The sequence below is a fragment of the Aquila chrysaetos genome, chromosome 22 (genome assembly GCF_900496995.4).
Source record: "Aquila chrysaetos chrysaetos chromosome 22, bAquChr1.4, whole genome shotgun sequence".
NCBI classification, from domain to species: domain Eukaryota; kingdom Metazoa; phylum Chordata; class Aves; order Accipitriformes; family Accipitridae; genus Aquila; species Aquila chrysaetos.
The window spans coordinates 1,729,884-1,740,082 of record NC_044025.1 but is presented as its reverse complement, the minus strand read 5'-3'; the positions used below and the strand labels follow the sequence as shown (position 1 = coordinate 1,740,082).

The 10,199-nt window shown below is 60.8% G+C and overlaps 1 protein-coding gene across 1 annotated transcript; it reads left to right on the top strand.

Moving 5' to 3' along the window:
• Positions 1–1,537: 1,537 nt before the first annotated feature.
• LOC115334437 (START domain-containing protein 10-like) lies at positions 1,538–7,792 on the top strand. Its single transcript, XM_029998561.1, has 6 exons — positions 1,538–2,163; positions 5,537–5,684; positions 5,803–5,906; positions 6,024–6,141; positions 6,426–6,478; positions 6,792–7,792. The coding sequence occupies exons 1-6, from the start codon at positions 1,999–2,001 to the stop codon at positions 7,002–7,004; spliced, it is 801 nt and encodes a 266-aa protein (XP_029854421.1). The 5' UTR covers positions 1,538–1,998; the 3' UTR covers positions 7,005–7,792.
• Positions 7,793–10,199: the final 2,407 nt, after the last annotated feature.

Here is a 10,199-nt window from a genome sequence, read left to right as displayed (position 1 = left end):
CTGGCCTCACTTGCTTCCTACTCCACAGCCCCAAGGCCACCCCAAGGTCTTTCCTCTGCACTGTCCCCAGCTTGGGATCTGCCACTCCCCGCCCACTGTGGCAGCTTTTTAACCAAGCATGGTGCTTGACAGTTCTGCCTCACTGGCAGACAACCACGGCACCCAGAGCAACCCAAGCTGTGAAACACGCAGCCCCATGATGAGCCAGTGTGCATGGAGGAGCGGCTGCTCAGCCCACTGTGCCTCAGCATGGGCTGCTGCAGGCAGCTGCAGGCAGCCTTTCTCCCCAGGCAAGACTTTGCGAGCAGCTGCAGCTCTCCAGCTTTCTCCCTGCTCTCCCTTCCATGAGTTTTTGCCCATGCCTTGATGCCCAGCTGGCAGCTGGTCTCAAGCGGGGTACCCCAGGATCAGTACTGGGCCCATGTTCCCCATCCTCATCAGAGGGTTGGATGAGGAGGCAAGTGCATCCTTGCCTTGCAGGTGAGACTAAACTAGGGGAAATGGGCGTGCAGCAAATGGCAGAGCATCAGTCCAGGTGGACCCCAAGAAACTCAAAATTAGGGTCAACAGAAACCTTGTGGACATCAACAAGATGGGCCAGATAACCCCAGGTTTCAGCCAGGCTGGGGACCGAGGGGCTAAGCAGGGACCAGTAAAAAGGACCTGCTGTGTAAAAAGGACAAGGTCCCAGACAAGGCCCTGGACAAGAGGCTGAACAAATGGGGCAAGCTGCATCTTGGGCAACATGAGGAGGAGCGTGGCCAGCAGGCTGAGAGAAGGGGTTGTCCCCTCCGTGCAGCAGCAGGAAACCCCAGCTGGGTGCTGTGCCCAGATTGGCCCCCCAGTTCAGGGAGAGGTGGAGGAGCTGGAGAAGGACCAGCAGATGCTGCTGACAGGGCTGGGGACTGGACCTATAAGAGGGGTGGGTTGGGTTCTACCAGCATCACGCAGCTACCTGGATGGCAGATGCAAAGGCAACAGAGCCAATCTCTCTCAGTAGGGCATGAGGTGTAAGAAAGGACAACGGACATCAATCGCAGCTTCAGGCTGGATGGTAGGAATTATTATTTTTTTTCCTGGGGAGGTGGTACAGCTGTGGGACTTGCCACCAGGGAGGTGGGACAAGTCCATCCTTCAAGGCATAGCTGGGTAAAGCCATGGGTGACCTTACCCTGTGCTGGTGGTGTTTCTGGTCCAAGCGGGAGGAGGGGTTAGAGACCCCCAGAGGTCCCTTCCCACCAGCATCACCAGGATCCTGTGAGCCCAGCGAGGGGCAACCTCCCCACGTGCAACTTCTTTCCCTTCCCCACGCCAGGAGCCCACCCCACAGACCCAGGACATGTTGACAGCCAAGGTCCTGTGCACTGGACCACAGCCCCATCCCAGGCACGCCAGGACCCACGCTGGCCTGCATCCCACTGATGCTGAAGCCCATCACTTCTGTCGCGCTGCTGGGAGGCCTGGCCGCTTCTCCTGGCAGGTGATCAGCTGATCCCGCCAGCGAGCTGGTGCTGCAAAGTCAGGCACAGAGATTGCCAGCGTGCTGGTGAGGGGAGAGCAGGGCCAGCAGGGACGGGGGGCTCAGGGAGCCAGGGGCAGCTCTGCCCTGAAAGCCGAGCCACCTGCACACTGCTACCTGCTGAATAATAGAGGAGCTGACAGCCAGCCGGAGAGAAATGTGATCCTGGTTAGCCAGCCGGAGAAGACATCTGAGCTCTCGGCAGCTGCGATAGCAACTGCAGGGAAGGAGCCTTCCTCCCTGCTGCTCTGTGTGGCGCAGCATGGCTGGGGTGGCTGGAGGTCTCTGCCCATCCCAGTGTGCCTGGGCAGCTGGTGCCCACTCTGGGGGCACGGGCTCGGAGATCAGAGGATGATGTGAGCTGCAGCAGGCACCCAGCAAGGCAGAGCTCAAGGGCAGAACTGGCTTTCCCAGGAGGTGAGGCAGAAGGAGCCTGCCTGCAGCCAGTGCCCGCGCCCTGGGTCCGGCAGCTCAGCCCCATGTCCAGAGGAGGGGACATGGTTTATATCCCGGATGACTCCGACTTCAGCTCCTTCAGGGATCAGTGTGAGAGCCTGGAGGGCTGGCACTGTCGGTATAACAAGGCTGGCGTGACCGTGTGGAGTCAGGGCCAGGAGGAAAGCTGCACCGTGCAGAAAATCAAGGTAAGCAGATGCCTGCAGCTGCGGGACTGCCAGCCCTTCCCTGCCCCAGCTGTGTGCTCAGCTGCTCCCGAGGGTCCCTGGGAGCACCCTGGTCCAGCTTGCCTGGGGGCGTTTCTGCCCCAAATGCTGGGGCTGGTGGGGTTCGTCCCCCAGAGGTGTTTCCCCAGCTGGCAAGCTGCTCTGCAGGCTCTCACTGCCTGCCCTGTGGCTTTAGCCTCTCGACCTGCCAGGATGCCCGCTGCAGTGTCTTGCCATGCATGCACACATACGGGCTCATGTTGCAGCTGCCCTTAATCCAGACACAGGCAGGAAGGCCCTGGGTTTGATTACATTATGGAGATGGCCTTGCCAGGGGCCCCCGGGCATGGGACAGGCTGGCGGGATGCCCCCCTGGTGCCTCTCCCCCGGCCACACCACCCTGGGGCACATCACCTCACATTCTGCACTGGATAAGCATCCCACAGAGCCCTCGCGTGCTGTTTCGGAAGGTTTGTTGCTTGCCAGGGGTCAGATCTGGGGTGCTGCAGAGGGAGTAGTGAGGTTCAACCATCCCTCAGGTTGTTACATCTTGCTCATCTATATGGCACCAGTGACACTTCCAGGTCACCCTGAGTACATCAAGAGTGGTTACAGGATGCTGGCGGCAAGGGGCATGGGAGTCCTATCACAGGGTAAGCCCTGTGTGGGAGTATCCTATGGGTCAAGGCTTGGCTCCATGGCTGGAGTCACGGGCAGGGCTTTGGCTTTTCTGGCCACTGAGGATCAGGACTGCTGCGCAGGGATGGGATCCACCTAAGCAAGTAGGGCCAAAGCATCTTACCTACCAGACAGCCAACCCGATAAAGAGAGCTTTCAACTAGGAGTGTCAGGGAAGGGTTACTACCACCTGAAGGGCAGGGAAGGCATGGGGAGGTGGTGAGGAGGCACCTGGTGTACAGTATGATGGAGGAGGCTCTTGCACCGCTCTCCTGAACACAGAGTAACTGGCAGCCCATCTTGGGTGCCTGCTCACCAGCGCATGCAGCTGGGGAGACAGGAGGAAGAGCTGGGTACACGCTGATTGCAATGCTGCCATAGATGGAGGCCCTTCAGGGTCAAGGTGAGGAGGAGGAGCGGCGCTCTCTGCAGAGGTGTAGCTGCAATACATGCCGCCTTGCCACCATGAGCCAGGGAAGAGCTTCTGGGCTGGGATAAGGGAGCACTTAAGCCAGTTGGGCATGTGCAAGTCCACAGGACCAGACAGGATGCACACGGGGGTGCTGAGGGGCCTGGCCAACATCTCTTTGAAAACTCCTGGTGACTGCAGGATGTCTCTGATAACTGGGAAGAGGCAGATGTCACATCCATCTTCCAGAAGGGCAAGAAGGATGCTCCAGGGCACTATGGGCTGCCGCGTTACCTCCATCCCCAGGAAGGTGATGGAAAACATCCTCCTGGAAGCCATGTCCTGAAGGACAAGGGCAGTAGTAACAGCAGCAGGGACATACCAAGGGCAAATCATGCTTGACCAGCCTGATTGCTTCCTCCAATGAGAGGACTGGCTGTGTGGGTATGGGGAGAACAGTAAAAGCCTTGTACCTTGATTTTAGTAAAGCCTTTGACAGGATTTCCCATAGTCTCCTCATCACTACATTGGTGAGATCTGGACTGGAGAAGTGGATGATGAAGTGGATGGAAAACCAGCTCACTACTAGGCTCATGGCATGGTGGTCAGCAGTGCAGAGTCCAGGTGGTGGCCAGTTGCTGGGTGCCACCCTGTTACTGGGATGATGGAATCGAGCACCCTCTCAGTGAGCGTGCAGACAGCACTGAAGTGTGGAGAGCATTTGAAGTGCTGGAGACAAGGCTACTGCTCAGTGTGACCTGGACAGGCTGGAGGGATGGGCTGGCAGGAACCTCACGAACTCCAGCCTAGTTCAAACAAGCACAGCCTGCCAGAGGGGATGCAGTTATAACCCCCTTTGCCACCACCGAGCCCCATAGAGAGGGGATCCCAGGCAGGTTCAGGGGCATCTGAGCACCATTGCCCAGCCTGCTTCATTGCAGATAATACCTCCTTGATGTGGTTTTTCCCTGGTCTGGAGAGGGCCTGGGCATGGTGCAGGGGTTAGAACTGCCCAGGGACCCTTCCTGAAACGTGGGATGGAGGATGCCACCCAGTCTGTGAGGGAGAGCTGAGCTGCATAGGCTGGGGCTTGGGAGTCAGAAGAGCCCCAGTCTTTCCATTAATGCAGGCATATCCTGGAGAGTCCCAGAGCAGCTGGAGCTTTGGATTTTTTTCCACCTGAATTCACTGTGGATGGTCTGGTTTTGGGCTCTGTGCTTTCCCCATCCCAGTTGACCTCCTGCTGCACCTGGTGCTGCTGTTGCACAGCTTCTGTTCATCTGTGGCTGGAGAGGGGTGGTAGACAGGCTTTAGTGGGGGATTTTGTGGGTACAAGGCTGCGATGGTCCCACCATGATAACTTCAGCTTCCAGGAGCCCAGGAGGACCCTGAGCTCCACCTCTGGCTGGAGTCATCCTTCACCCTGCAGCAGCAGCACCTCCAGACCCAGCCGGGAGGGGGTGGCTGGGGAGGGGGAGCAGGAGAAGGGGGCTGGGTGCTCCCACACTCTCCCCCACGGCGCCCCAGGGAGTGCAGCACATCTCCAAGCCTGCCCTGGGCACGAGTCCAGCACCCAGGCCATCGGGGAAAGCTTGCCCGAGATTGATGGGACCTGCCACCTTCAGAGGGCCAGCTCCAATTACACAGCGCCGAACACCTCATCAAAGATGCAAGGCCTCTAACAAGGAGCAGATGACATCTCTTTCCTGCCGGTATTGAGACGAGTGGGGCGGCCAGCTTCATCAATAATGCACTCGCTGGCGCGGTCGGGCAGCTCCACAGCTCTGGTTACAGCCGGGGCCCCACCAACCTCCCTGACTGGACCCCGTGCCCGAGAGCATCGTGCCAGGGCAGGAGCATCCCTTTTCTTGGCCTGCAGCAACATGGGGGTGAGAGGACAGGGCTGGGCTCAGGGTACCGAGGCACCAGAGCCTGGACCACCAGGCAGCTCCATTTGAGGGCGGAGGGTCCTTCTACCCCATTTGAGGGCAGAGGGTCCTTCTACCCCCACTGGCTTCCTGCCTTTGCACTGTGCTGCATGCCAGCAGCGGGGCCAGTGGCTCTGCCTGGGCTGTCCTGAAGCGGGGACATGCCCCGCACTGCATGTGCAGAGCATCCTCCACGGCACGCACACATGTGGCTTTATAGCAGCATGGGGGCACGCCACCACACACGGGAACAGCCTAAAGTCCTCGTCCCCAGATGGGCACAGCTCTGTGCTCTGGGGGTGGGTGCTGCCCCCCTGCCCAACTGCCCGTCTCCCCACAGACTCGCATCTCCTGCAAAGACGTCCCTGCCGAGACGCTCTACGACGTGCTGCATGACACCCGCTACCGCAAGAAATGGGACTCGAACATGATCGAGACCTACGACATCGGGCGCCTGACCGTTAATGCTGATGTGGGATACTACTCCTGTGAGCAGCCCACAGCCCCTGGGGACCCCCAGGGCCCCCCTTCCTGACCTCACAGCCCCATGCATGGGTGTGGATCCATGGGGGCAATGGGTTGGGGTGTAACAGGGTTTGTCTGCAGGGAAATGCCCGAGCCCTCTGAAGAACCGGGATTTCGTCACCCTGCGCTCCTGGCTGCCCCTGGGCAATGACTACATGATCATCAACTACAGTGTCAAGCACCCGGTGAGCCCCCGGCCGGCCCCAGCCCTGACAGGGGTGCTGCCCACAGGGGCCAGCAGGCACAGGCAGGGCTGGGCAGCGGCTTGGGCATGCTCTGAGGTGCACGGCATCTCTCTGCAGAAATACCCACCCCGGAAGGATTTTGTGAGGGCCGTGTCCCTGCAGACAGGTTACCTGATCAAGGCGAATGGTGCCGGTGGCTGCATCCTCTATTATCTCACCCAGGTGGACCCTCGCGGTGAGTGCCAGCAGGAGGGGAGGGTGCAGTGTGCCTCCTCTGGGATGGGTCCCATTGTACCCCTGGAGCTCGCCCACCATGGCTTTCCATCACCCGGAGGTCCAAAGGGCACTGGGAAGTGGGGACAACCCAGGGAAGAAAGGGGTCCACTCCCAGGGCACAGCGTGGGGCAGGTGCCATCAGCCCTGGGGGGGATCAGTCTGGCACCGGGCACTGCAGGCTCATGGTGCCTCCTCTGGGGCTGGCCCAGACTGGCTGAGTGATGGGGCTTTGGGCTCTTGCAGGGTCACTGCCAAAGTGGGTGGTGAATCGCGTCTCCCAGTTTGTGGCACCAAAGGTAAGCAGGGTGCGTGGCCAGCGGTGGGATGCACAGGCATCAGGGATGAGCTGCCCCGAAGTAGCCCCCTACGTAGGGGCAGGATGGGTGCTGGGGTGACCCAGGGCTCACAGGACGGGTACTGGGTGACCCAGGGCTCGCAGGGCGTCCACTGGGCATGCTGCTGGGGCCGTGTGGTCCAAGCCAGACACCCATCCCCTCCCAGCACCCCCAAAAAGCAAGCAATGGGGGAACTGTGCCCAGACACCAGGGTGGCTCCAACCGCACTGGGGGCTTGGGGCACCGTGGCGGGCTGGACCCACTCTGCTCACAGGCAATGAAGAAGATCTACAAGGCTGGGCTGAAGTACCCAGAGTGGAAACGCAAGCACGACCCCGGATACAAGCCCTGGGTGTACCCGGAGCAGAACACGCTGCCCAATGTCAGCCTGGCCGAGCTCTCGGTGCAGCATGCCGACTCACTGGAGAACATCGATGAGACGGGGCTGCCCGAGGACCACCTGAGCACCAGTGACCATGAGGCCTGAGCCTTCGCTGCAGCCCTCTCACGGGGGGAACCCCTTGTGACCAGGGCTTGGCAGCCAAGGGGCATGGGTGGGAATTTGGCCCCCTGCACCCCAATAGTCACGTCTGCTCTCCAACTCCTTCACCATAGACCCCCTTACCCGGGCAGCAGGGTACTGTCCCATGGGAACCTGCAGCATGGGTGCTGGAAAGAGGGAGGATGGGCACCCTTGTCCCCCCTGCGCCCATGGAGATGTGTCCATGCAGGAGGTAGAGCTGTCAGTGGGAGTGGGTGCCCCAAGGAGAGGCTGGGCAGGGCAAGAGAGGGGGAACCCTTCATGGGGTGGGTAGGAGCTTTTGTGGCACCGGGATATCCCTTTGCCACTGTAAGACTTTCTAGGGGTGTCCCTCAAAGGTCCAGAAGTGGGGGGGGTGGGTTCTTTAGGGGTCCTGCCCAGGCTTTGCAGCAGCACAGGGCTTGGACTGACACTCTCTGGCCCGAGTTCCAGCTCTGCCAGCCCTGCAATCAGGCTGGACCCACTCCAGCCCACCAAGCCCCCCCCAGGCTTTGTGTGACCCTCCCCCATCTTAGGGAGCCCTCCCAGGTCCTCCCCTGGGCATCAGGCTCACCTCTGCAGGCTGGCTGGCTCTAGACCAGCTGGCTCTGGGGACCCCTTCCCCAGGTGGTGTTTGGGGGGGGGGGCTTGTCCTGGCAGCGGGGTCTTGGGCAGCCTCTGTCCCACTGTCTCAGTGTTTGCTGCTGCTGTGGTTTCTGGCACAACAATAAAGGGGTTGGTGTGTGTGCGAGAGAGCTTCAGGCTGGCACGGGACAGCGAGGAAGCTGGCACCAAGCGCACCCTGAGGCTGTCCAGGTGCTAGGTCTGGGTTGGATGGGAGGGCCAGTCCAGCCGTGCAGTCCCAGCACCCAGGGGTGACCCTCATCAGGGAGCAAGGTAGCCGGCATTGGGGCAGGAGAGGTGGATGCTGGGCTCCGCACACCCACACGTATACAGGTGAGCATGCGTGGGCACGGGGCAGCTTCCACGGGACAATGGGAAATTAGTCTAGATGGACACCGCTGGGGGAATATACTGACAAATGCTGAATGTTCCATCCACCCACTTGCCCCCATGCTCCAAGGCTGCCTGCGGCTGCTGGGCTCCTGCCTCAGCTGAGTTTAAGCCTGATCTGTGTGAGGCCAATAGCAAACAGGGCCATCACTGCTGATGGTGCTGGAGTGCTCAGCTCCAGACCTGTCCCACCAAGGTAAAGACTAGGGAACACGGCCAGGACGTGGCAGCCGCTCTCACAGCCAGAGCTCTGCCTGGGCAGTGGTGGGGGTCAACAGCCTGGCAGTACCCAGGGCTTGCAGCCTGCCCAGAGCCACCTGCCACTGTGGCTTTTGGGGCCCCTCTGACCCTCCCAGCCTCACACTCCCTGGTCACCCCAACCCCCTGTGGTCCCACCCTGAGCTGTGAGTGCTGCTGCCGTGTGCTTGCTTCCCCCCCCCACACCTTACGCTTCTCCTCCCCAGTTCATCCAGATGCCTACCCCAGCATCCCGGGAATAGATGCTCACTGTCCCCCTTTAGCCGCCCTGTTAGGTCACGTATGTCCCCTGTGCTGCTCCAGGGGGACATCACACACACGTGTCTCACTGCAGAGAGTGCTGGGGAGGGGAGAGGAGGTCCTGGCCGTTGGGGCAGCTGGCTCCCACGCTTTGCAGCTGGGCTGGCCGCGCAAGCAGAGCAGGGGCAAGAAGCCACCTCTGCAGGGAAAATGTGGAAAATCCAAGGGCAGTAGATGTGCAGGCTCCCCCCTCACAGCACACAGGGCTCACGGTGAGGGGGGCAGTCCCTCCCTGCCCCGTGCTGCTCCCACCATGTCAACAGACGGAGGGCACCCATGGCAGGGAGGATTTTACCTGTGAAAAGACACATCCCAGCCCCAGATTGTCCCAATAACACTGGAATAATTGTGGTAGAGCTGGGCAGGGAACTGTGGCCAGAGCAAGGGAGAGAAACACCCTTGGGTGCTGCCCTGATGGGGCAGAGCCCACTGGCACCCCAAGCCCGCAGGGTGCTGGGGTGAAAACCACCGCGCACGGCCTCGGTGCTGCAGGAAGCAGCCTTGTCTCTTCTCATTCCCCAGATGTTTCTCTGCAGCAGTCAGGCTGCAGCTCTGCTGAGGGGTTATTTTTAGCCAGCCCTAAGTAGGTGTAAGGAGCTGCTGCCTGAGCACCGAGACGCCAGCGGAGAGTCCCTGGTCCCCAGCCAGCCCCAGGGAATGCTGTGCTGGGGTTGGTGACATCTCAGCCCAGGATACCCCCCCAAAATGGCCAGGACGGCGTTGGCATTGAGTGCATGGGGAGGACAACAGCTTTTGGGGTGGCAGGGACACTGGTCCACATCCAGCACTAGGCTGTAGCGGAGCTCCTGGCCCCCAGCATCACCCTGACCAGGGAGCAGGATGAAACCTGTGGGCCTGGGGAGGGGGGGCTACCCCAGACCCTGTGGGTTGCCAGGAACCGCAGCGTGGTGATTTCTTACTGAATGACGTGCCACTGCTGGGTTTCCTGTGGCACGAAGAAGAAGGGGGCTGTGTGCCAGCATCCCCAAGCACCTGAGCAAGGCAGGGGCAGGCAGGGTGTGGGGGGATCGGACCCCTCAGGTGCCCTCACCAGGATGCTGGGGGACTGGGTGGCCCACAGCCCAGCGGAGCAAGGGACAGACACGTGGGGGCCGCAGCCCCACATGAGAGCCCAGCTGGACAGCTTTTCCTGCCTGGCCCCGAGCAGAGACAAGTCACCCTGTGGTGCAGAGATTGGAAAGGAAACGGGAAGCTGCTGCTGGACAAGAGATTAGCCTGGAGGCTGTGATGTCAGCCGGCGCCCCAATGGATGGGGGGGGCAGGGGGAGCGTGGCGTGAGCCCCCTGTCCTGCCCACACACAACTCAGCAGCCTGCTCCAGTGCCCCCAGTGTCAAATGTGCCCTGGCTGGGGGAGGATATGATTCCATCCCCAGGATCCCATGCTTGCATCTCCTGAGCTCATGGTTAGGTCTTGGGCAGCTCTCACCCCCACCACCCACTGCGGGACCCTGAGCCCAGCAGGGAGCCCCCCCAGCAGCCCGTCTTATCTCATGGACCTTCAGCCTTCAGCAGGGCTCTTGCCTGCAGAGGTCTAGCAGGTTTCCCAACAGCCTCCAGCTTCCCGCTCC